This window comes from Etheostoma cragini, chromosome 6 (genome assembly GCF_013103735.1).
Source record: "Etheostoma cragini isolate CJK2018 chromosome 6, CSU_Ecrag_1.0, whole genome shotgun sequence".
In the NCBI taxonomy this organism is placed as follows: Eukaryota; Metazoa; Chordata; class Actinopteri; order Perciformes; family Percidae; genus Etheostoma; species Etheostoma cragini.
The window spans coordinates 15,708,393-15,734,231 of NC_048412.1; the positions used below are offsets into that span (position 1 = coordinate 15,708,393).

A 25,839-nucleotide genomic window follows, 5' to 3' on the forward strand; every position below is an offset into this window, starting at 1 on the left:
TGAAAATAAAAACTTTATTTAAAACATTCTGGAAGGTTTCTCTCTGAGGCGCAATCTGATCCCAAACCTGCTCCCCCCTTTGCTCTGCACTTAAATCTGTTAATGATCTCTTTGCATTCAGTTCTAAGTGGGAGCAGGCATCTTGTACAGCCTAGGGCAGCGTTACATGCCGTCACAAACTCCAGACGGGACTGCTTAACTGTGGTCTGGAGCACAGAGGCATGGGGCAGCGGAATGTGCATACACTGGGAGGGGGTTGGGATAGAAGAGAGAGAAGCACAGCAGTGCCTCTCTGCACTCGTCACAGGTCTCCACATTGAGAGCACACTAAACGTCTTGAATGAAGGCAGTCGATCACTTTGATGTTCTTTACTGGGGCCAAACATCTGGCTCAACACTGTGCGTATGCGCTGTACTGGCATTCATGCCATGTGCTCCCCATCTTAGAAGAGGGAACCAATCTAAAATGGGATTGGGTGTGCACTCAGCAGTCAATCATGTCAAGAGGTCACACACATTTGCTTAGATCTGTTGGAGTCTATTTAACTGAGACCCAAGTGAACCCGATCCAACTGCAAAGCAGGGAAATGGATATCATTTTACAAAAAGGTTTATTATCTTTTCAAATGTTTGTACACTCAGTATGACAATGTGCTTACACAATACTTACAATAGAGTAGGGTGGAACATACTTTGTACATAGAAAAATAATAAACAAAAAAAAAGGAAGGAATCTTCCCCACCACTGAAATAAAAGGATGTGAGTCAGCGGGGTCCTAAGTTTGACAGACTGATGTGGGAACTGCATCAGGAGGGCTGAGCTCGTGAGGATGGGCTCCCTGGCCCCACTCTCCTGCATACAGTTTTGGTAATTTTACAATTCATTTACACTTTCAATCATGAAATGATAGTCCTTATACAAAGTGTCTGCTTATTTAAACATTCCCAAAAACTAGTTATTCAATATATTCACATATAAAGCAATGTACATATGTTGGAACTTTGTTTAATGCAATTTAATAGGCTGCAACAAACCAGTGACCTAATGCTTATGAAACTAACGTTGACAACCGTAAAAATCTCTGAAATTAATGAGCGACAGTGTGTGGAGCAAGACCTATCAAAGTGTTGTCTAACTAGGACCAGATAGAAAGAACCAGAACATACAAGATGTTTAGAAACTGTTAAAACTGCAATGCTACAACCTTCATTTTTAGCATTATTCCTGTAAGTAGAGGAAACAGGGCAGAACAAGTTGGGAGAGGAGAGAGTTGGACAGGAAATGGCAAAACAGAACATCTAACAGCATTCAAACCCTGCTCCCGGTATTACACGCAAATTCATAAAAGACATATTGATCACCTAGCCAACCTGCTGGTTATTGGCTGATTCCCAAGTGTACTGTAAGTAAAAGCTCATCCCAGTGTGGGCATATTACTTGACACAGGAGACATGGAAAACATAGGAATTTCCATTAAGGATACCACTCTGACCTCAGCCTACATCATGCATTCATAAAACAACAGAGGCTCCAAAGTCTTGTGGTTAAGAAGGCAGGGTTTGAGGAGTGGAAGCTTGGACCTCCACAGCCCAGTTAAAAGCAGCACCAGATACAGTCAGTGGCTGGGGGTTGAAGCGTGCACGAGAAAAAAAAAAAAAATCAAAAGTGGGAGGGGAAAAAGCACTGGACTGTTCTGTCATTGATCCATTTTTAAACAGTGAAAAGTAACAAAGCAATTCTGATAAATATGATACCAAAGCTGATTCTGTAGAGGAATCCACATTCAGGGTTAGAAGGGTTTAAAAAGTGGAATTGAGGTGATCATCTCGGGAACATTTAAGAGCCAGAAAATGGAGGGAAAAAAATGCTTAAAATCAAACAAACAGTCAGTGAAAACAGTCTCTGTAGCACCCTGCAGTGTCATCCTTCGAGAACACTGCACCCGGAGTATTTGGGTCATTCTGCGACACTCAAATCTCTGTCAGTTTCAACGGAGCTCCTCTGCGATCCACGTGGCCTGGAGAGCTTCTTGGGCAGCAGTCCAATTTTTAGTCATAAATACGTGTAAGAAACTACTACGCTGCTCAGGCTGGTGGGTACGTACATGCGTACAAGGAGTGAGTGGAAAGACAAAGCTGTGCTTCTCCTGTGTTTGCGCCGGACAAGTGTGACATCTGGGCTTTTAGGCTAGCACACCTCTGTGTCCTCCTTGGGCCTGTACACAGTTCCAAATCTTTGCATGTACTTCTTGATGTACTCCTTTGTCTTGTGCTTCACATTCTCGTTACACTCAAGGTCCTCTGGATTAGTGCAAGCTTTCAACTCCTTATTCATAACTCCATGAGTTAGCTAGAAGGATGGGCAGAGATGAGGAAAGAGTTATACATGCTTCTCGTCACCAGACGACAGTAAATTATGTAATTACAATGTAATTTGTGGTAGAGTGGTCAGATGGTTAATTCTCTTTTAGAGACATGGCCCCATTCATATTTTGAGATAAATGCAATCTCTAAATGATTGAAGCCCAACTAGTCTTTCTGTTTACGTGCCCATGTCCTCAGAGTCATGGTGTGTCCGAGTGGCACTCAGTGCAAACCACTCCCTACATACACAATGCACAGGCCCACTGGGACCAGGGAAAAAACACAGAACGACGCCCTTTGAAGAAACACTGGTTAAAAATAGCTTTTAGAAAGAAATGAGTAAAAAAAGGAGGGAGATAATAGTTTACATGTACACTGTGTTTGTCTCTTTCAGAGGCACAATACACAAACATTTGGCTAGAAAAAGAATTTGTGGGAGCTCAATTATGTAGTTTTGGTTTGAAGGAAATTTTGAAAACTTTGCCTTTTTAGTTAAAAGCTGACCAATACTTTCATTGTGCTCTGAACACCTAGAGGCAAAGGAGAATTTTACAGCCTCTAACAACAGGTGTGAACATCTTATGGTTTAATCTTACCTTTCTAGCCAGGTGTTTGAAATCTTCTGTGTTGCTGATACGTCCGAGTTTGCAGTCTGGCTTCCGAAAAGGATTTAAACATTGCACTATGAACTGGGACATCTGAGTGAAATAAACACACATAAAGAAAAATACCTGTTAAAAATGGATGAATATGGAATATGTTAAAGTTGCATTGTGTAAGAATTTGTCCTATCTAGCAGTAAAATTGTGTATGACAACCAACTGAATGTTACTTTCTACCCCCTCCCATTCCAAGCGCGTTTTAAGTCCTACGGCGGCCAAATGCGAAATTAGCGTATGTGAGAGTTCCTTCCAGTGTAAAAATAGTTTTACGTTATTTTGGTACCATTTCATTGCAAAAATCAGCCATCATGTTCCCAACCATATGAAAGCTAATGTTATTAAAGTATCAGTGCTATTTTTATTCTGTATGTATGTACGAGATTAATAGTGTAAGGCAATGGAAGGAATTAAATGAAATGAAATGGAATTACATTTTTAATACGTTTCTCTGAGAAGATGTCAATGAAACAAAGTAGTTTGTTTAGTATCTCTTAGTATCTCCATCCATTTACACAGCTGGGTTAACAGTTACACAATGGAGCTTTATACAAATGAAAACTTGCATGTGTATGTAGAAGACTTGTGGATCATTAAAACATCTAGAGTTGAAGAACATTGCTGCAAACAATTGCTGCTCACCTCTTTGCGAAAGGTCTCTTTACTCTTTTTAGCCAGCTCACTGGAAGTGTCTGCTTCAGCTGTCTTTGTGGAGAACTGTAAATACACAATAGAAGAGATGTTTGCAAACACATGTCTCACATTTGTTGAGGCCCTTGGCCTGGCAAGTCTAAGGCAAAGTCCACACATACAAAGGTACTTTTGAAAAACAAAGTTTTCCTCCTTTATTCTCAAAAAAAGTCCCACACACAAGTATTGTTTAAAAGACAAAGTGGCTTTTGATCTTCACAAAGTGGTGACGATCAAAAGCAAGCACAAAAGGACTCACAAACAGAGTGCCAGGGCCGGGAATCCAGAGACAGAGATATCGGACACTTTACAAGTGCAGAGCGTGTGCTATAGTTTAAAGTGCTGGCAGGGCCACCACTATCTAAACACATGCTGGGAAATGTTCCACGACCTTGTAGCCGTTCTTGGTGGAAAACATTCACCCCATCTCAGTTGTTTTTAAAAAAAAAAAAAACTCTGTTACATTGGGACAAAAGGGACACTTACATACTTAAACCAATAAATGAACAATAGGTCTTCCAGATGTATTCTATTATCCTCAAAGTCAGGATAAAATTAAGAGGGAAAACAAACGAGGCAGAGGAAGAAGAGATGAGCTGGGCCATCTCTCCCCTAAGGGACAGAAAGCTAAGCATGGGGTGGTGTGAGTGGAATCTCATTTTTAAATCCCTGTCTCCATGTCTGATGAAGCCATTTTGCGAGGAAGAGTCATCAGCAAGCACATAACACTCACTGAATAGAGAGTCGGGCTGAGGTTTTTCTTTTTTCCCCTCATTGAGATACAGCTGAAAGTAATCACTGGTGCACATCTTCAATTAACTCCAGGAACAAACACTATAAATATGTTCTGCATTAAGCACACACTTTATGGAAACCAAACAAAAAAGTGAAGAGGATTCTTCCTCATTGTCAACTACTATCATCCTGTTCACTATGAGGCTTCTATAAAAAAAACACAAAAGTCTAGCGCACAACTGCTACACTTATTTTCATTTCATAGCACACTTTAAAAAACAATCACTGCTAAAAGCTCACCTTGGAAGGATTCTCATCATAGGTGGGTGTTCCAAGGTCCATCTCAGATTCATGGTCCACACTAGTGTTGTCACTACATCCATCCCAGGTTGGAGGGTCCCACTGTGTTTGCCTATTGTGCAGTGGGAAGTGATTTCAGAAATACAATGCAGTGCATGGGGTTCTAGAGGCACAACGCTGACTTCAAAGACACACAACAATACCAACCTTGTGACAATATGGTAGTAGTAGATCTTGCCTTCAGGGTCCCGGGCCACTTTCCAGTTGGGAGGTAGGACGATAGTTTTGGGTTTGGGGGGAGAGGGAGGAGGCAGGTCTATCACATTGTTGGGTACAATCATTTCCTGGAGATGAGAAGAAATGGAAAATGAGCGTTAGCAGCAAATGCATGTAGCTTCACTTTGAAGTACCTCTTTTGTATTTGCCAAGAGAAAGAACCTGATTCACATAGGCCGCGATCAGACACCCACTATGTCTCATTGGGCTTTAAGCTGCATTTTATAACTGTGAAGTCATATATGATTGCCTTTTGAGTCTCATTCACCGATTGAGCCCTTTTCTTCATTTGTTCCTTCTGTAGTCACATCTTAAAAGGTACTTTTTCATTATATGAGACAGGACTATGAAGGTAAATATGGTGCAAAATGTGAGATTTCATAGAATATAATCTGAATTTGTATGTTAAAATTTGCACATGTGATCTGAATTTAAAGTCACACAAAGAAAAAAAAAACACGAGAATTTGTAAAAAACTAAACAAAAAAAAATTGAAAATTGAAATTTGCACTCGTAGATAATGTTCACACAACTCTATTCTGAATGTGTAGTTACAGAAAAAATATTCGAGAATGTGTAGATTGATATTTTCAAGAAGACAATGATAGCTGCAAACTTGTTCTAATTTTAACATACAAATTCAGATTTTTGTCGTTATGCAAGTTCTCCCATCATATTCTACAAGCTCCCACATTTTGCACCATATTTACCATCATACAGGACCCACTTACTGTAGCTCTTGAGAGCTGCATAATTTAGATGTATACTACCCCCTTGTGGCTACACTGAGAAAGCTTTTCTCAAAATTACAAAAAGAATAATACAGATTTCTGAATATCCCAAAGACTTAAACTGTTGTTTATCATTCTAGACAGTGACTCTATAATGTGACCTCATGCGGCAAAAAAAATACCTTTCCTTTACTAATATCCATTATATTTACAGGTGTGAAATAGTCAATGTTAGGGAATTTCAGACAAAGAATGTGCATGCATTACCTGTTGGACAGTTTGGGATGTGACAATGGTGGTGACTGTGCCTCCCTGCTGCACCACCACTCCCTGCTGATGGCCAGGATACACAGGCTGGCCGTGCAGGTAGCTGGCTGTGGGTTCAGTGTACGCCTAATGCAACACAAAATCATTCTCACTATGGACAATCAGAAATCGGTTACCGTGTTTTGAGCATGTACTGCATTGTTTTGGAGTGTTAATTTATGAGTTAATACGCAAGATGGATTAAAGGTTTGCGGCATGAACAAAAAATTGAGTGCTATGATTGTTGAGCTGAGATAAGATATCTTTTCTCCAACAAAATCTTTTTTTTGTGCTAAAAACATAAAATTGTTTAGGCAAAATTATATATTACCATTACAGTTAGATATTTTGTCCAACCACAAACGTTTTAATTGTTACGTTAATATATGTTTTCCACATTAATGGCGCTAACATATGCATCTATGCCATTTGAAGCTATATACTCTAGAAAGCAATTACACAATCTAAGTACAGAAATATCACCACAGGACATCAGCCCCAGGAAAGAGCACCCTACCTGTATGATGGGAGTGTTGGCCTGTGGGTAGGCGGTAGGGATGCTGTAGATGGTTTGGCATGGTTGACCCTGGTAATAGATGGCTGTCTGTGTCTGAGCCTGTGCTGGAGCTGTTGCGTACTGCTGTCCAGGCTGAGTCTGCACAGTCACTGCCTGCTGAGTAGTGGGATCCCAGAGAGTAGTGTAGCTCTGCTGGCCGTGTACCTGAGGGGCCGCCTGGGCGGGTACAGAGAGGACCGCTACGCCTGTGTCCTGAGTTGCTACAGTTGGCTGGGCATACTGTTGGGGATTGCCAGTGGCGAGGTCGGTTGTGGTGATGTGCTGAGATAGATTAGAGACTGGAGTGGCCTGGGAAGTGGGGGATGGAGAGGACAGTCCCAGGTCTGAGATAAGACGCAGGGGAGGTGTCTCTTCATAGTTCAGGGTGGGCTCAACCGGAGGGGTAGGTAGCAGTACTTTGCCTACATTGGGGTTGGTGGGATCCACAAAGGTCTGAATGGGATATCCCGGAGGGTAGGTGATGAAGCCAGGGCTGGAGGCATAGGCTAGAGCAGGATCATAAGCCATAGTTTGAAGCTGCTGCTGCTGCTGCTGCTGCTGCAGCTGTTGTTGTTGTTGTTGTTGTTGTTGTTTCTGGGCTTCCCGCTGGGCAACCTCCTGCTCAAACAGCTTTCGTCGCTCCTCCGTTGACAACTTGTTGCGATCCTTTCCACCAACTCCCCGTGTTTTGCTGCTGTTAGAGGAGTCAAACCTTTAAAAAATCCAGAGAACAAGACCACACTTGATGAACTATGATAAACAGTTGTACAAAGACTACACTATGCTTGAAATACATTCTTCACATTGTTCCCAAATCACAAGAATCATTACCGTTCCTCTGTGCGTCGGCTGCTCCTCTCGTAGGATGAAGGTGGTGAAGTGGAGCGTCTCCTCCGTCTCTCCGTGCTGCGTTGTGGAGTTTTGTCAGAGACTCGATCGCGGTCTCTGTCGCGGTCTCTATCGCGGTCTCTATCGCGGTCTCTTTCTCGGTCTCTGTCGCGGTCTCTGTCGCGGTCTCTGTCCCTCTCCCTCTCCCAGTCTCGATCCCTGTCATAATCCCGGTCTCTGTCACGTTCCCTCTCCCGCTCCCTTTCACGCTCTCGGCTACCAGAAGTGGTGCGTGGCGTCAAAGCTGTGTCTCGATCTCGGCTGCGATCTGTGAGAAAATCTAATTAGCCAAAATCATACGGAAAAGATTTTAGGCAAAAAGAAAAAGAAAGAAAACGTCATTGGACTAAACTTACCATTTGCTTCCTTTTCCACCTGACTCTTCTTTGGTATTCTGTATACCTCCTGAAAGGACAAGCACAACTTTGACTTCAAACTTCAAAATACAATACTATGCAAACTTCCATATTTTTTAATATATTAGATTATATTTTTAAGCGTGTTTTGCAACGTCTGCTTTAAAAAGCAAATCAGTTTGAGCTTACCTTCAGATCCTTCCAGCTATCCAGAAGCCTGGCAGCCATGCCACTAATGTCCAAAGCATTGAGTGGGGGCTCCTGACTCCTCTCACTCTCCACATCTGAGACACCTTCCTCTTCATCCTGAGAGGGAGTTCCTATCACTGATTGGTCCATGGGTGTCACTATGACCTCAGAGGGCATACTGGCCTCAGGGTTGTCAGAGCTTTGGGCAGCATCAGTAGTAGATTCATCAGGTGGCGCCTCACTGCCAGGAGGAGGTTTCTCAGCCTCTTGTGTCTCTGCCTGGGCCTCTTTATTTTCTAAAGGCAGCTCAGGTGGAAGATCAGCAACATCTGTTTGGATGGACTGAATCTCTGACTCGAGAACTTTAACGCTGGGCTGGTCTCCTTCTAGTTCAGCCTTTTCTGTGTCAGCCTGAATGGTCTGCTCCTCCCCACTCTCCTGCTCTTGACAAGGCTCTTTAGGCTCCTCAAGTTTATCCGTATGAACCTCATTTGTGTCCTCTTTCATCTCCATCGCCTTTTCCAAATCCATTTTTTCTTTTACCTCCTCAGTTTGAGGTTGGTGTTGACTGCTTGAACTCATCCTAGTCTCTTCCTCTTCCTCCCCTTTGACCTGACCCTCCTCTCTATGTGACTCTTCCATTGTTCCTTTCGTTGCATCTGCAGCTTCACACACAGGCTCTTCCTTCAACTGTTTGCCATCAGGAAGTCCTGCATGCGAGGATTCTTCTTCTTCCTCATCATCATCGTCCTCCTCTTCCTCCTTCCCATCAGATGCTTTGCTAGCGTCCGAGAGTGCGCTGTCTAGACTGTTTTCACTGATGATTTTCAGGCGACGGTACACAGCAGGTTTGGAGGTGTCACCATCCAATTCTGGTCCCAGTTTGGTGGAAGACCCATCAGGAGTGTTGAGGGGTGTTTGAGCACGGGAGGTGTTCTCACTAGAGTAGCCGTCCATCTCAGCAGGGTGAGGAAGAGTTTTTGTCTGGGCCCATCGCTGGATGAAGGTAAGGACTCTGCTCTCCTCCAACATGTTCTTAGTAGAGATAGGCAGCACAGCCAAGGTCTTCATAATCTGAAAACAGAATCATAAGTCATCAGCGATCAAACAGCAAAGAGCTGTCTATATGAGAGTGCAGGCTCTGAGATTTGAAAAATTCCCTGTTCCTTTAGTCACAACTTTATGAATGTTAAATGCAAAGTCAATGGCATTTGTCACCTCTAACTGCAGCTTGATGTTATTGGCACTGTTGCCTTTAGCTTCAGAAAGCTCCACCATGAAGATCCACAGCAAAGACAATCCATGATGGTCCAGGAACTGCTTTAGGCATGATGGATTTTGAGTATCCTGTGCAACACAAACATATCATCATATTACGTAGTGCAAATGATAACTACCAACAATTTAACAAAAAAAACATCAATCGTTCAGGTCATACTTGTATGAGCTTGAGACAGGTGAGTTTCTGTTCCATGGTTTCCACTCGGACCATTAGTCTGCAGAGAGACACCACCTGTTTCTCATCATACAGGCCTTCTCCATTCTCCAGTAATGCCTCAAGCTCCTCATCAACCTGAGGAAGGACAAAGTGATGTCATCATCAAATATAACACTTTTACTTAAATTGGCGTGGATTCATTTTTGGCTTGTATCCATACAATACAGTGCTAACAGCAATATGGCTAACACAAATAAACCTAATTGAAATATAAAAAAATATAAAACTTTAAGCAGATTCATTAAACAATTGTGGCCGTGATTCTCATGTGCAAGTGTAACCACATCAACATTACTGGCAGCCAAATGGAAAACAATGACAAGACACACTTTCTTATATAACTGAAAGAACTGACCGTGGTGAGAGCACTCTTTCGACTGCGGTCTTTCTTCATCTTCCCTCCAGCTGCCCGAACACTAACTCTGTTCTCCCCACCCAGGAAGCCTCTGCAGCTAGGGGCTCCACAGAAGCATTTCTGTGCTTCTTTGCTATAGAAACAAATAACACAAAAAATAGTAAATCGCGCTTTCAGACATGCAACACACAATAAATGGCACACAATACAAGCATAGAGAAAGCAATGACTGCAGAGAAACCGTACCCATATCTCTGGAACTGGTAATCAAACGTCAGTTCAGTTCCTGCAGGGACCACCTTGGAGGTGAAGAATCCAACTCTAAGCTGGCCATTGACAGTCCACTGAAATGGGATAAAAATCATCATCAGGTAAGTCAGCTTTCAGTAAGTTAAACAAGAAAAAGTATTATTTATGTTTCCACTGTACCTTTTGGGTCTCACAGTTGGGCTCGCAACTATGGTTCATAAACCGAGAGCAATTACCCTTCAGCGTTGCATCAATGATCTGAAGAGACATAATGCAATGTGAACTATTCAACCTTTTTACCTGAATCATTAAACAAGACTGCAGTTTAAATATTAACAATAATTGCAATGTGTCATGTCAATTTACCTCATTATTCCTTAGAGACATGAAGTAGTAGTGGATGTTCTTATTGCGAGCATATTCTTTCACCCTTGTTTTGAACTCCTTGTGGTCCAATACCTCTCCGCAGTATTCCAGTACAAAAGTGTTTCTGAGATAGCAATACAAATAATAGTATAATACAATAGAGTAATAATAAATGCAAAAATATTTTTTTAAATATTGTACGGGACTCCAGACCAACGTTTTTTTTTTTTTTACAAGGAGCACTGTAACCCCTAACTGAAGATTTTAGGGGCACAGGCAGGTACATTATGGATCACCTACATTTGACCTGCAGCCTAATTTTTCACATTTACTCCATTTTAACTGCACTAATGATTTTCTGTTTCACAATCACATTTTACTTGAATGGTGATTAACAATTGCACATTCGGAAATGTAAACAACGTACTATTACTCTCAATGTACTGTATAATTGGCTCTGCCTCAAACAGGTTCTCCCTACCTCTTTTTTAGTTAACACTGAAATGGTAATCATATCTATCTAAGGTGATCAAAGTACATGGAAAGGAGAGTGTCTAACTAACATTTAGTGTGGGAAATATTGAGTGAGGGGGAAACCAGAGAAAAGAGCTGTAAAATATACTATACTATATAATAAAATATACTGGTTTTAAAAACATGGTCTGGAGCCCTGTTGCATTGAAAGATTCTAAGAGGCTTACGGGGCCAAGTCTCTAGCTGCCCGTAGGCCCCAGCCCTTGTCTTCTGTGAGGATAACCTCGAAGTCTGCATGTTGTTTCATCTGAAAGCGTCGATTAGAGCAGTAGGCTCCATTCAGGCACCGCGAGGAGCTGGGGAAAATAAAAAAATCAAGACATGTGCATAAACAGGCATGCTCTTTGATAATTTTAATTGCAAAATAACATGAAGTACAGGCTTAACTTTGTTGTTAGAATTGCTGAATTTGGACGATAAAAAGCATTAATTTTATTGACTTACGACCAGCTTATTTAGTATACCAGGTTCCTAGATATCCTATTGTTAAGCATCAAATTGGTAAGGGTGTTGAAAATTTGATGAAAGTATTTGAACAGTATTTGTGTATACCTTTTTACACAAATTGCACAATTGTTTTACTACCAATTCAAAAACTTTTTTTTGTATTCCAGGCTTTCCTAACCTAGGATCCCTGCAAACCCTGTTTTTATATATATATATATATATATATATAAAACTTGTGTGCTTAACTTACCACTCAATCATCAGCAGCCGGTTTAAACAGTCTTCCCCGCATGCTAATACTCCTCTTGCACGCTCTTCTCTGGGCAGCACTGGGCACTCACATTGCATTCTTTTGATATCTCGATGAGATTTGCTCTTTTTTCTGCAAAAAAACATTTGAAAACATTTTGAAACCACTTAAATGTTGGATTATGAGGTTATTTTTTGTACAAACTAATTATGTTTCTCTCCCCTAATGAGCTAAATTTTAACTAACCTCTCAGTCAGGTATAGGTTCTCCTCAATCAAGTCAAAGTAAGGGGGCATCTTCTTAGACCTGGCAAACTCTTTCCATTTATTAGCGTCTTGAAATTCTCGCAGATTGAGTAACGGACGTTGCACCACGGCTTGGACATGAGTTTCCTTAGACACGTCAGCATCTCCTTGACGCTCCCTCTTGCCTGCAGGCCCGGCTTCGGCCTCATTGTCTGAATCTGACTCAATCTCTGGCCGCCTTTTCTTGGGAGGGCCCCGGCCTCTATGGGGTCTGAAATTGTCTTCTCTAGGTGGGTCCGGCACAGCAGAGCCCCTGCTGTTGCTGCTTATTTCATGCCCTTGTACAAAGCTTGATGACCCAGGAGTATTAGGTCCACTGCATTCAACTGCTGCTGTTTTACTGGGATCAGATAGTTTATCCCCACTGTAGTCATCGTGGTCATTAGTTAGGGAGTCAGGATGAATTTCCCCTGCAAAATCTTGATAATGTTCATGCACATGAAGGTAAGGTGGTCTGCTAGTTTGTGTGTTTGGGGATTGGTGGTTCCAGGTGGCATTACTCTGCCTGTGCTCCTGTTCCTTATGAGAGGTTTCAATCAGTTTAGTGTTTGGTAGATGTGGCCCGTGACTGCTATCAGGCTGCTGGTATGTACTACTGGGTTGTTCCAATTGCGAAAAATCCCAACCCAGGCTCAATCTATTTTTGTCATTGCTATTGTCAGCATTGGAGAAATCATTATGTTGGTAATGGGAGTAGATGATTTCACTTCTGTTACTTACATTATGCGGTTTGTGCACTTGCGCACACTGTCGGGAATTATCAAGGCTGTTGGCAGGATCTGTGGCACTTCCATGGGTGCCGAGATGACCAGCCATGTAAGGCTGTGCACGGATGGAGCTGGAACCCTCCAAGTGACTGGTGCTATCAATCATATTACTCTGGGATTGACACAACACGCTGATATGGGATAAATCATTAATACCAGCACAAGGACCAGTGGTCTCCAAGAATGTGGAAGGACTCCCGTGCCTTTGTTGTGGGACAATGATATTCACATTCTGTATTTCTGAACTATTCATTAGCCTGCATGGGGAAGCTCCTGTGTCCTGTGTATCCATTGTTAGGGAAGAATTCTTTGGCACCACCACCACGGAGTGCAATCGTTTTATAGCCTCGCCACAATCAGAGTCATACTCCGAATTGTCACTATCACTAACCTCACTCTGTCCTCCTAATGCATCCTGATGTAATGTTCTCTTACTCAATTTGCTCTTGTTAATGCTGCCCTTGGATTTTTCTTCATGATCATCGCCATTCCAACTCTGCATCTTTGCAGCTTTGTCAACCTCTGATGAATCATTTCCACGCAGAGGCTCATCTGTGTTGTTTTGTTGAAAAACATTTAGTTTTAAGTCACAGTGGTCAATGCTGGTGCCTTGTGAAGGCTCACTTTGGTCTTTGTATTTATAGGTCAGGGATGTGCCGTCTGAGCCGACTTCCTGTGTAGGGATATCAGTCTGCTTCACCAGTGTGGAATGTGTTTCAGTTTCTTGCTGTAAAATATCTTTAATGTCAGAGTCTTGTTGGCAACTGTCTTTAGAAAACTCAATTTTTTTGACAGAGATCACTTTTTTAACAGTAAGCTTACTCTCTGCAGAAAGTGTCCTCTGTGAATTATCACTCTCTGAGGTGTCTTGCCCAACGATATCCCATCGAGACTTTTTAGTAGTACTGCTGCTCTTTCTAACAGTATCCATAATTTGCTGCTCACTTGTCAGCTGATCCTCAAATTCAAGACAGGATGAATCAGATTTTGTGCCAGACAACGTTTCAACTGTCAAAACCTTAACCATCTCTGGTTTAGTGTTTTGCTCAACATCATGGGGGATAGGTATCTCTGCTGTATCAAGTAAGGATTTTTTTCCAGGTAAACAGTCAACATCTTTCTTGTCCTGGCCGCACATTATACTATCATTACTACTGCATGAATTTAAAACATCTGTATTTGATTTCACGTGTGGTTGAAAATTAGAAGAAAGGCTGTTCTTTGCATTGGTCAAGTTTTCCAGGGCAGCATTTACATGCTTTAGGCTTTCACTTGAGGTTGTAGTTGAGGTCTCAAATTCAAGATCTGATTTGGTTTCCTTTGACCTCCTGAATGACACTTCTTGCAAACTCTTATTAGTGCATGAGACCATGTCTTTAAAGTCCATACTTTTATGTTCATTTCCACCTTGTTGGGAATCAGATTTTTCATTTTCACTCTGAGAATACGATTCTATGGTGTTTGCACATGATGGTGCTTTTCCAGGGCTGTGAAATACGTCATTTGATTGTCTATCATATCCGCTGGTTTTCACAGAAGATCTAGAAGGGATCATCTGCTTTGAGTCTGGTCTACTGGATTTCTTTATAGAGTTTTTACAGTTCTCCTCGGAGCCAGAGCTTTTGTCAGAGGCCTGTGATTTTCCCTTATGATCTGCCTCGGAGTCACTAGAGCTGCTTTTTTGACGTTTTTCATATCTTTGAGGGTTGGTGTGCATACTGGAAAAAGAGGATTTGCTGGTGGTCTCTGACTTGTAATGGCTGCTAGATTTACGGTAACTTGAGTCCAGATCAGGAGAACATTTGCGCAGGGAATCAGAGTCTAACAGTCGCTTTGAAGTTCTTTCAGACTTTGACGATTGTGTTCTTTTATCCATCTCTGAAGAGTGAGGCGATTTCTCAGACTTTGAGTAGGAAGATGATTTTGACTCTTTATGTGAACCTAAATGGGCAGATGATCTACTGGAGTCAATTGTTCTTGTCCTGGTCTTCCTATGGTCATCCTCAGAGTCAGAACTGTCCCGAGTTCTATCAGTGCGAGAGCGAGAACGTCTTCTCTCTCTGCGTGGAGAACTCCGGTGTGATCTCCGATCAGAATCATGATAGTAAGACCTTTCGGAGCGCGATCCTCTGTCACCTCGGGATCTTTCTGATCTGGAGTGAGATGAACTTGTTCGAGAGCCTCTTGATCTAGACCGTGATCTAGATCTGGACCTTCTGCGATCTTTGTCCGATCGAGATGAGCGTAAGGATGTGTGTCTAGAATCACGGTCTGGTTTGGAGTAACTAGAAGATCTTTCCTTATTCTCTGAACGCTTAGAGGAAGTTTTTTCCTTTTCCTCCACATGTGAACCAGAGGAAGACTTTTTTACCTCTTTGTTTCTGCTGTCAGAGTTTGTCTTATTTCTGGAGTCAATTGATTTGTGAATAGAAGACATCTGGCCTAGATCTCCATCAGATTCTGAGCCGGGGGGAGCACTATCAGACTGGGACCTGGTTTTCCTTTTGTCTACATTATTATCCTGCTCAGCACTGCTGGAACTCTCATCTTTTCCTGAGGAAGCAGTTGGCTTCTTGAGGCTAAGGGTTACCTTTGTCTCAGGGGCTTCAATGTGGGAATTATCAGAGGGGCAGACAATGACAACATTCTGAGGCGGGGGTGTTGGAAATTCTGCTGCACTTGTTTTCTGTAAAACCTGCAACTCCGGAGAGTGCGGCTCCTCTGGCACAACAGATGTTGATCTCTCTTCAGTCACAGAGACACTTAGAATTTGCTTCTTGAAATGCATCTTTGCTAAGACGGTTTTCAGTTTGGTGGCTGAAGAGACTGGTGTTTGAGAAGGTGTCTCTGCCACTGGTGTTTGCACCGTGGGTGTCTGGTTTTGCTCCGTTTTGCTGTCTGTTTTCTGCCCTTCTATGTCTGAGGTTGACTGTGACAAGGCAGCAATAGGCTCAGCAACAGACTTATCAGGACTGGCAGGGACAAAGAACACGCTCTGCAGGGGCTTCTTGGTCTGTGCGAAGCTAAAGGACACTTTCTGACGACCCTGATCCTCTAGGTTGACCTTCATCTTGGTCCCTTTAGGCAAAAGATGGTTGGATAGCATGACTCTGGGAGACAGGCTTTTGATTAGAGCTGCCTTAGATAGGCCCTCCACCTTCACCTACAATAAAAGAGACCACTTGAATTTTAGTTTTTTTGAATATTGTGAAATAAGACAGAGGTCATTAACTTTGTTTAGTTAAGACTTACCGAGCCACTACTCCCTTCCTCTCTGTGGTTACACAAGTGCGTCAAGGAAACATAAAAAGAAAGGAAAGACAGAAATCAATTTACACAGTCTATGCAGTTTTCCCAAATCTTGAAATGCAAGCCTGTCATACTCAAATACGCATACTTGAGATTTTTCTCAAAGAGAAAATACTCATCTATTTTTAAATTTCATCCAATTCACTTTGGTCATAAACAAATTATGGAGTGTGAAAGGAAATAGGGGAATCGGTTGGCATGTGACAAAACTCCTAGGATCAATGTCAAATCAGGGAGGTCATCTCATAGTGTTGAGGCTATACATGCTCAGTCAGACAATGACTGGGAGTAATGGATTTGAATGGCAGGTAAATGACAGGAAGTACTCCTCAGGCTGTCATGTTTACTGACCTATTGATTGCACTTCATTCATTGTATCTGTATACCATTATTGGGGTGTTTCTTCTCAAAAGTACATAAATACTGCATGGTGTTGATGTTCTGGAATATTTTATCTACCAAACCTTGAGGCCAAGTGCTTTACTGCTTTGTTCTAGGGACAAGACGATAAAACAGCTCAGTTTAAAATAAAGTAATTTATCAGAGTCCAAACGGATATCAGATAAATGTGTTAAAACTGACCCTAATTGGAAATATCCCCTCTATATATGATCCATTATGGAGCTGGCTGGGTTCCCTAATGCCTAAGAACCAACTCTAGTTCTCAAGCTGGTGACTTGCTCAATAGCATGAGACTGCCTTTGGTATAGGAGAAAACTGATGACATACATACATGAAAAGTGCATACAAGTTCAAACAGGACACACACACACACACACACACACACACACACACACACACACACACACACACACACACACACACACACACACACACACACACACACACACACACACACACACACACACACACACACACACACACACACACACACACACACACACACACACACACACACACACACACACACACACACACACGATAGCAACTGGTGCTGGCAATTAAAAAAAAAAAAAAGCAGACAAAGTAAGTAGGTATTTAACATGTAAGATAAGTGAATGATTGGGGTTTTATTCCTACTTTGTCCTGAATTGTGTTTTCTTTGCGGTGGGCTCAATATGAGGGCTGGGAAACAATTGGGACATTTTTCCTTTTATTTTTCTGTGACCTTCAAAATTAGACACTTCTGCAATGACACTGTTATATAGAAAGAGCTATAACAAGCAGCTTACAGTCAAATGATTAATTGATTGGGCTACTAGACCAAGATCTTCACCTTTTTAACTTGATGTTAAAATATTTTACACCACAAAGAGGAATACTATTCCAACTGTAATGCAGAACTGCTTCATTTGTCAAGTATACAAACAAACCATGAGCATGACAGAACATAATATATACAATAGCAGCAAAGCATTGTGGTTATCCATCGTTTATAATAATTGGGTATTAGATTATATATACACCTGACATTATTTCACTAAAAAAAAAAAATGTCTCCAATCGGACGGTCGGGGGTTCAGACCCTGGCCCTGCAGTACAATATGACTGACCCTGAGTTGCCCCCAATGCTGTGCCATCAATAGGTAAATGTGTGTGAGTGTTTATCTCATAAGCACCTTGTATGTCAGCCTTGGCCACAGTGTGTGAACGGTATTATGTAAAAGCACTTTGAGTAGTCGTTAAGACTAGGAAAGCGCTATGTAAATACAGACCATTTACATTTACAAAATTAGCACCATCCAACCGTTAAAAAAGAAAATCTATAAAGTGGCTGGTAAAATTTGAATATTCACTGGCCATTAGGCTGGTGGACAAAAAAAAGTAAATTTTGCACCCTGCTAATGTTGTAATCTTGTTCATGCAAAAGAATAAAATTACACAGCTTAACTTTTTATTAAGGAGGTGTTTCTACCACAACTACTGTATATTTGGCTACACTGTACCAAACACAATTATTAACTGGTCCAAGCATGTTAAGACAACTTGTTATCAGACATAGGCTATAACTTAAAAAAAAGAGCCCACAACATTTTGCAGAGGATGGTCTTGTAGTTTTAATAGTGAAATAACTATCAATGTATAAATAATGACAAGGTCTTGGGCTTAGGATGACCTTGATATCAAAATGTTTTAACAGTAAATATGTGCCAGAAATATTTGTGTAGACTGCATCTGAAAAAAATACAACTTGGAAACTATACTAAAATTGTTTTCCAATTGCATATCAAACTACTCTGAACAAGACATACACTGTGAGTTGCATTTTGTGCTGTCTAATACCTGATCTCGGACGTGAGCAGAGTGTCCATTGAAAAACTCGTCTAGGATTAGTAGGTCTGAAGAGGCTGCTGGCCAAGAATAATCCAAATCAGAGAAATGAGCCCTCCAATGTGTCGGCACACCTGACAAAAAGAAAGATAGGGTTGAAATGAACTTAGTCAAACTTGTCCACAACAGTTTACAGCTCTGTCAGGAACTTTCATAATTTTGGTGTAATCCAATAGAGAAGATTAACTTTAATAATGTATAATAGTGGATGTGACTTGTACAAAACACACAGTCTATAGGTACACCATGTGGTGTCACATGCTTTCAACGTTGAGTATCAACGACTTCAGGAAGCTTCCCTGCCTGAGATTCCTGATATCTATCGTTGTAATTGTGAGACCAGTTGCACGTTTTAATATAAATGTCTGCTATGGGACAAGGGTTTTCCTTTTCTCAGCTTGGTGGGCTAATTTCTACTGCTGTAGCGTCTGTTGCATCACAGCCACAAAAAACTAAAACTTTTACCTTTGGTTTATAAATAGTACAACAATGGTCAAAGATAGGTTAAAAACATGGATGCAGGGTGAGCAGAGAAGATATCATCTCATTATGTATGTAACGCACAATTACGTGACCTATAGAAAACAGAGCCTGTGTGTACAATGAGGATTTAAATGTGAAGAAACACATGTGAAAACAAACAGGACTGGTTTGAAGAAAATAAGGAAACTAACTTAAGCAAATAAGGAAACTAACTAAAGCATGGCCTATGCGCGAGAATTGTAATGCAACCAAAACATGGCCTTTAAAACGATATTTCTACCCACTATGAAAACGAGCAGAGAATGTGTAGCAACCATATCATTAAGTGACATTGTATCAAGATGTGCTAACTAGTCATACTACATCATATGTACTAGTACTAAGCAGGCAGGTAAGATGAAATGAACTTAGCTGTGACCCTGGTTAATAACTAAATATCAGAACAAGCTAAGCTAAGTTGGATAAGCTAGCTAACAGAGACCATTCGTGTACCGTCTTAGCTCGTGTTGTGCTATGCTTTATTCATGTTGTAAATGTTGACTGGCAAACGTCCATATGCTTGGAAATACAGGCAGTGTGACGGCTGGCGGGTTTTAGGTTGTGCAGCAGAGGGAAACAAACATTTCTTATAAACGAATTCGCTATAAACGAAGACTAGCGAAGAAACTCTACTAGCATAATAGGCTAACGAGAGCTAGGTTAGCAAACTCTCGCACTGTACTAGCAGCCACTAGGCTAGCATTACTGTTGGCACTTTATGTTTCACATAACGATCTTTGCCGACTTTTTAATGTCAAAGTAATTATTTCTAGACAAGTGGGGAGCTTGTAACTTTTCTAATTGATTGATGAGCGGGAATGCTTTGATTATACGTTTCCGTTTAAGGACACTCGAGTCCCTGCACCCGGCTTTCCTAGCATGCTAGCTGGGGCTGTTTTGTCTTAGCTACTTATGTGTAGTACGATAGCTAAACCACAATAAATATAACGGTTAGTAAAAATCAGCGTTTCACAAGGTACTCACTTTACGAAGTGCTTAAGGTCACAAGGGTCCCCCATCTTCGAAATCACTGGTAATCGACCTTTTGTAAAACATCAAGCAACAATGTATGCCGACGTCAAATCCATACGGAGCTGTCGGAAATGACCGTCGGCTAGAGGCTCCGCTGCTGCGCCCCAGCTTCAGCCTGGGTGAATGTTGGTACTATCGAGCTAGCATGAGCTCACATAGTTAGCCAAGAGTTAAGAGGTAAGATGATGAACATAAATGGCAACGAAAACCCCAGAAAGTGCCTTAATTTGGTCACCATGTTTTGTTAAATTTCACGACCGACAAACCGATCTACCTGAAGGATTATAAACACATTTAGGAATACCTTTTATTCCACACACTGATCCTCGCTTGGCTGTTGTACATCACATGATGTGGGAACATAGCAGGCGCGGAGCGCACTGCGGGTCCGAGCCATCAACAAAATAACATAAAAAAACTGAAAGCTTTGAGAATAGGATAACATAGGGGAGGACTTTAGGGTCAACAAATGGTCAAAACTTTACTTAGTTTGTGGCTACTGAATAGACTACAGTTAAAACCATAGCAATATAATGAATTTTATTTTCATGGTTACAAAACTCTCAGCAACCGACTAACATTACGCCAAAAGACAGTTCATGCAAGATGCAACTATCCAATTGAGATTATACGGACCAGAGCTAGCTACATGGTACAATAAGCTATTGAATGTTGTGAAAGAGTTGGATATTATTACAGAATTCAAAAGATTGTAGGAGTAAGAAATAAGGTAAATGTAGGAACATTAGACTTGAACACGTGACCCATAGACAAAGACGATGTATCGTGAAAAATAACGTTGTTAAAGTTGTTGTCACTGCCCAATGTGAGGAGAGTGGAGATTTTAGTCGCGCATGCTCAGATGTAAACAGTTTAAGGCATAGCGCTTCATACCCGATGGGAGTCGAGTCAGACCAGAGCGTATATGGCTGCAGCCTGGAGCGTCCCAAGTCGCCTGCAGCCATACCCGTCTCAGTTCAATGCACATGTTAATAGCGCATGCTCAGATTTAAACGGTTTACGACAGGGAATTGTGAAATTGATCAAATAAGAAACTTTTCTCGTTAGAAAAAATAAGATGGGACACATTTCAAAGCTATCTAGTTAGGATTGTTTGAGTGCTAACGTTAGCTCAAAACTACATTCCAGGGACAGTCTTTGATGTGTTTGATTGCTAGCTTGTAGGTAAGCCAGCAATCATTTCAAAAACGTTTTAGCTATCTATGATTGTTTCATTGCTAACGTTAGCTCTAAACGCCATTCAAGTGACAGCATTTGTTGTTAAATTGCTAGTTTGTAGCAAAGATAGCAGTGATTTCAAAAACGTTTTAGCCATCTGTGATCGATTGATTGCTAACGTTAGCTTAAAACGTCAGTCAGCTGACCGCCTTTTTTGTGTTTGATGCTAATTTGTAGCCAGCAGTGAACGAACTTCGTTAATTAGGTCAATTTATTCCTGTATTAACATTAAAGAAGTCTCTCGTTAGCATCTTATATGCTACTTGTCGCAAAGTGACGCATGCGCAACTCAAAGCTTCTCTCGTCGCAAAGTGACGCATGCGCGACTCAAATCTGCACTCTCCTCACATTGGGCAGTGACTGACAGAACTGTCCTCAACTATGCAACTGTCGCGGAGAGCGCTAGGGACCTCATTAACCAGAATGCAATGTGATGACTTCGGTTTGCTCAGTAAAGTGTTGTTTTGAGTGTACTCCGGGGCGTCCGTCTCAATAATTATAAAGTAACTGCAAGGAAAATATCCAGAAATTCTTCATAAAGTCATGATAAATACCCAAAACCTGTCTTTATTGTATAGAATATTGAGAGAACATGTTGGAAAAAAAGTAATGTTTCGGGATAACAGTGTAAAGAACGTACTGGAGTGTGGTGAAAACGAACAAGGTGGAACCATAGACAGTTAAAGAACATGCTTGGTCAGCTTCCTAATGAGAACAGACTGCAGGGAAATCTGACACACTGGACACTGTAGGACTTAACTAACTCCAGTAGATGGCAGTAGTGCACCATGTATGATGCAAGCTCCCGTCAAAACCCAACGAATAAGAAGAAGAAGAAGGAAAAACACGGGGGGGGGGCAGTAATGCACAACTTCAAGCTTAACCAATCACCAATACACTCTGACGAAGACAAAGACAAAGACGAGAGCCGAACTTAACTGACCTGAACCTATCATCTATTCTCAGTTTTGCACTAGAGTCTGTGCTTGTCAATTCAGTAAGTTTTGTCGTTAGTCATGTGGCGTTATTTCGAATGAATATATTCTCTTAGTGCAGGTCAGCGTTGTCCGTCAAATGAGTTAGCTCATTTAGCTAATGGTCAGGCTGAGGCCTAACGTTAGCTGGCTAGCTACGGTTAGCTAAACTCGACATTTTGCCGAGCTTTATCTGGACGGCAAGGATGTTAGCAATGTTTGCGCATTCTTAGCCAACACCACGTTACATTAGTATTTGGCTATGCAACGTTACGTTTTTGTCATTCAACACACATTGAGTTTGGGTTGATCATCCGGTGTCACTAATGGCGACAAACGTTATATGTGTGTTCGGCGTAACGTTACAGTTGCCTAAACTGGTGTGGCACTGTAATTTGGTGAACGTTTACCTTAATGCACTCATGGTTGTTTGTCACCTTGGAAATATTCTAGCTAAGTGTCACGCACTTAATATGCTAACCAGCCTTTGCTCGTTTTTCTTTTTGACACGAGTTAGCAGTAGGCTAACGTTTGTCTGTAACGTTAGAACTGACGCTAGCTAACTCTGAGGATTCGATGCCAGTTGGTTTTCAACAGAGCAAGTCTTGTGGAACCGAAATAGGCTCAAAAGTACTGTAACTGTGTATCCCCAATTGCGTGAAACATTTGTATGAATACATTCAAGTGTTAAAACGTTTTTACCAAATTAATTCAAATGTTTGAATGTGTGAAAAATCTGAACAAATAGATTTGGATTTTAAATTATTAATCTGTCAATGTCATGCATTCCTAATATGCCCAGCCTGAACAGGCTTGCAAGACACCACTTTTCACAAAGAGATCAGAAACCGGGGTAGTAAACTACCCTGTTTTTTTTTCCTGTTTCTGTCATTGTTAGTGTACCAAAAAATAGATTTCATGTTAAAACCTGTTAGGAGACCTGTTAATGCATGACAAGTTGTGACCAAATAAAAAATATTTGCACAAACATTTTCCAATGTGTGAGTGCATAAAGAGTTGCACATCAAAGGTTTTCTCTGACAAAAAAAAGTTTGCTGTTACGCATCTACGTGGTTATAGGTGAGATAGATGGGTGTACCTGGGTCACATTGGTACTTTTTGGAAGTGTACCTGTAAGAATTTATGCTGGTTTAAAGGCTAATTGCAGCAAATACTGTTGCAATTTAGATTTTACTTTTGTTTGCTCACTTTACATTTCGTAAATTGATAAAATATAATCATTATTTATATTTTTGAAAGCATTCTTAGTTTACAAAAAAATTTCACACCTGCCTAAGACTTTTGCAAAATACTGTATATTGAGAAGGTGGTTGCCAATGGGGGCAACCAGACCCCACAAAACGGTGCCAATTGAGTTAATCTGGTTGCTAAGGGCAACCGTTATTGTCGATCCCTGACGGGACTTAGTACTTTTGTCGGTTGAGTGAGGCCGGGTTTGCTAGTTAGCTAATTAATGTCTAATTTGTGGTATGATAAACTGTAAATTAAATTTAGTTCCACAAATTGCTATTTTCCAAGCTCCTGTAGCTGTTATGTTTGCTTGCTGACGCAGACCCTTAATGCATAACAAAACCCGGATATAGCGTTTGATGCAGAGCCCTGTTTATTCCGATGATTGCTTATTGGCGCGTAAAGCCATAAAGATGATTGTGCGGCCCGTAGAGCAGGCGGACTAGTGACCTCCACCAGCTGATCCAATACGTCCAGTGTAGCACTATAACTTGAATGGGGATTAAATGAGTTCATTGTGCGGCACCTCTAGATTTTTACAAATGTTGTTAGATCTAATAGATTAAATTCCGATTCAGTGAGTGCACAGAGCCATTTTCAGGGGTTGTGATGCTCAAACTTTTTGCACCTATAAATAAGGTAACTGCAAACCTTTTGTGCAAATCTTTTTTTACACACTCGCACATTGCAAATGATGTGTGCAAATGTTTTTCATTTGTTAACAGCTAAAGATCTCCGTATGGATTCCAAAACTAAATCTAGTTCAGATTTTTTAACACACTTAAACTTGATCAAAACGTGTACACATTTGAATATATTCATACAAAATGTGCATATTCAGATAAAGTGATGCATACTACAATACTTTAGACCCCGTTTTCTTTGCATAGTGGTGATGTTAATTGGTTTTGTCATGTCAGGCTTTTTAGTACAGAGCAATTGAGACATACGTTTTTTTGTTGTTACCGTTAAAATCGTTGAGTGATTTGTGAATCCTTCCTGGTGACGAATGTAGATGCTGAAGTGAAGGTATGACAACAGAACTTTCCCATTCACATACCATATATGGAATACAAATGATGTCCAAATGAACATCCTGGCAATTGTGTTGAATGTTCCACGGAAATTATTTTGCTGACTTCAGATGGCTTCATGGCAGCACACTCTCCTGAGGAGGAACGCTGATGAGAAGACGGTTACACCTTCTATGGAACGACTGTTATACTTTGTCCGTTTGCACCGAAGTATACAGAGGAGGAAATGTTGCCGAGCGGGACAGGGAATGGGCAAGAAGAGGGGACACTGACGCTATTGCATTAACCAGAACGCCAGTCTCTTGAACACACAGACCACAGCAGTGGTGTAGATTGCCGAACAATGCAAACCATGCACACCAAGTGTTTTTTCAGCCATGAATGGGATATTTTGGAAACTCTGTTATAGCAAGGTGGCGCTGCAGAGTCTTTTGAGTGTTAATACATGCTGTTTTCAGCGCTCTCCTGCAAATATGCTTTTAAAGTTGATTTGAGTTGTGTGTGCTTTGTAGCTAGTATTGTTTTGGTCAGAAACGTAGCGTTCTTCATGGAGCAGAGACTGTCCAATCAAAAATACTCATTGGTGGAAAATCTGTCCAACTGCACAGAAGGAATGTTTCATCGCAATCGAAATTAGTCGGAGGATAAAGCATTGTTTTACAAGCAAAATGAGAATTACCGTAAGTTATAATGGTGGACGTGTTGGCGAGTTAAGCACCTAAACATTTAATTTGGAAAAATATTAATCTAAAAATCTGGACTTTTGGCTTTTTGGCTTGGGGTTCTGTTGAATGACAGATTTGGAGATGCTTTCGTTGGATCGTAGCTGATGCTGATGTAGCAAATTTAAATTCCTTGTAGATATTATGTCATCAACAGTGACATTGTCCTTACTGCATAGTACCTGTGTCCCAGTGGAACTGCCTTCTTTGAAGTCTGCATTTCAAGACTTATTTTATGATGGATCGACAGCGCTGTCCCATTCAGAAGGCCCCTTCAAACACACTGGGAAAATACTACCAAGTTTACCTGTTTTGTTCACTTTATTGGCTGAATAAGTGAAAATAGTTGCTGGTAAACTTGAATGTTTTGGACCTACAGTTGTTATGCACAACACCTGGATGCAGCATTAATGTTGGAAGGGTCATCACTGTGGATTGTCACATTCTGGGAGGTGACACATTTTCCGTCCATTAGCCTTCAGCCTTAGTCTGGCTATAACCAGACCAAGCCAAGCTCGATAGATCTGAGATTGAGTATTGGTCTGGGGAGTCTGCTCTATTTTCTCTGCACGAGAGGCGTGATGAACAGGCATAGTTGACTATACGCAATAGGCTAGTCCTTCAGTCAATCAGACCAACGATC

At 41.2% G+C, this 25,839-nt stretch overlaps 2 protein-coding genes across 4 annotated transcripts in view; one reads left to right on the plus strand and one right to left on the minus strand.

Moving 5' to 3' along the window:
• Nucleotides 1-20,338, minus strand: setd2 (SET domain containing 2, histone lysine methyltransferase). Of its 2 annotated transcripts, XM_034873341.1 has the most exons (22): nucleotides 19,929-20,338; nucleotides 18,375-18,496; nucleotides 16,074-16,095; nucleotides 11,996-15,984; nucleotides 11,750-11,881; nucleotides 11,220-11,348; nucleotides 10,519-10,642; nucleotides 10,333-10,410; nucleotides 10,150-10,247; nucleotides 9,904-10,036; nucleotides 9,489-9,623; nucleotides 9,269-9,397; nucleotides 8,051-9,124; nucleotides 7,862-7,910; nucleotides 7,449-7,773; nucleotides 6,579-7,329; nucleotides 6,023-6,148; nucleotides 4,956-5,092; nucleotides 4,749-4,860; nucleotides 3,666-3,740; nucleotides 2,961-3,062; nucleotides 1-2,350 (listed from the first exon to the last, which is right to left on the minus strand). In XM_034873341.1, exons 2-22 carry the CDS (start codon nucleotides 18,401-18,403, stop codon nucleotides 2,189-2,191), a joined length of 7,911 nt encoding a protein of 2,636 aa, XP_034729232.1. In that variant the 5' UTR covers nucleotides 18,404-18,496; nucleotides 19,929-20,338; the 3' UTR covers nucleotides 1-2,188. The 2 variants fall into 2 exon arrangements, with proteins under 2 accessions (XP_034729232.1, XP_034729231.1); XM_034873340.1 differs by lacking the exon at nucleotides 18,375-18,496.
• The window catches only part of rbm12bb (RNA binding motif protein 12Bb), a 14,500-nt gene continuing 3,339 nt past the window's right edge, over nucleotides 14,679-25,839 (plus strand). Inside the window, exon 1 of one of the 2 annotated variants that reach the window (XM_034873343.1) lies at nucleotides 14,679-14,683. The gene's annotated coding sequence lies outside the window, so the exon portion shown is untranslated. Of the gene's footprint in view, nucleotides 14,684-21,925; nucleotides 22,213-25,839 lie in introns of those variants that run through there. The other variant, XM_034873342.1, reaches the window with a different exon arrangement.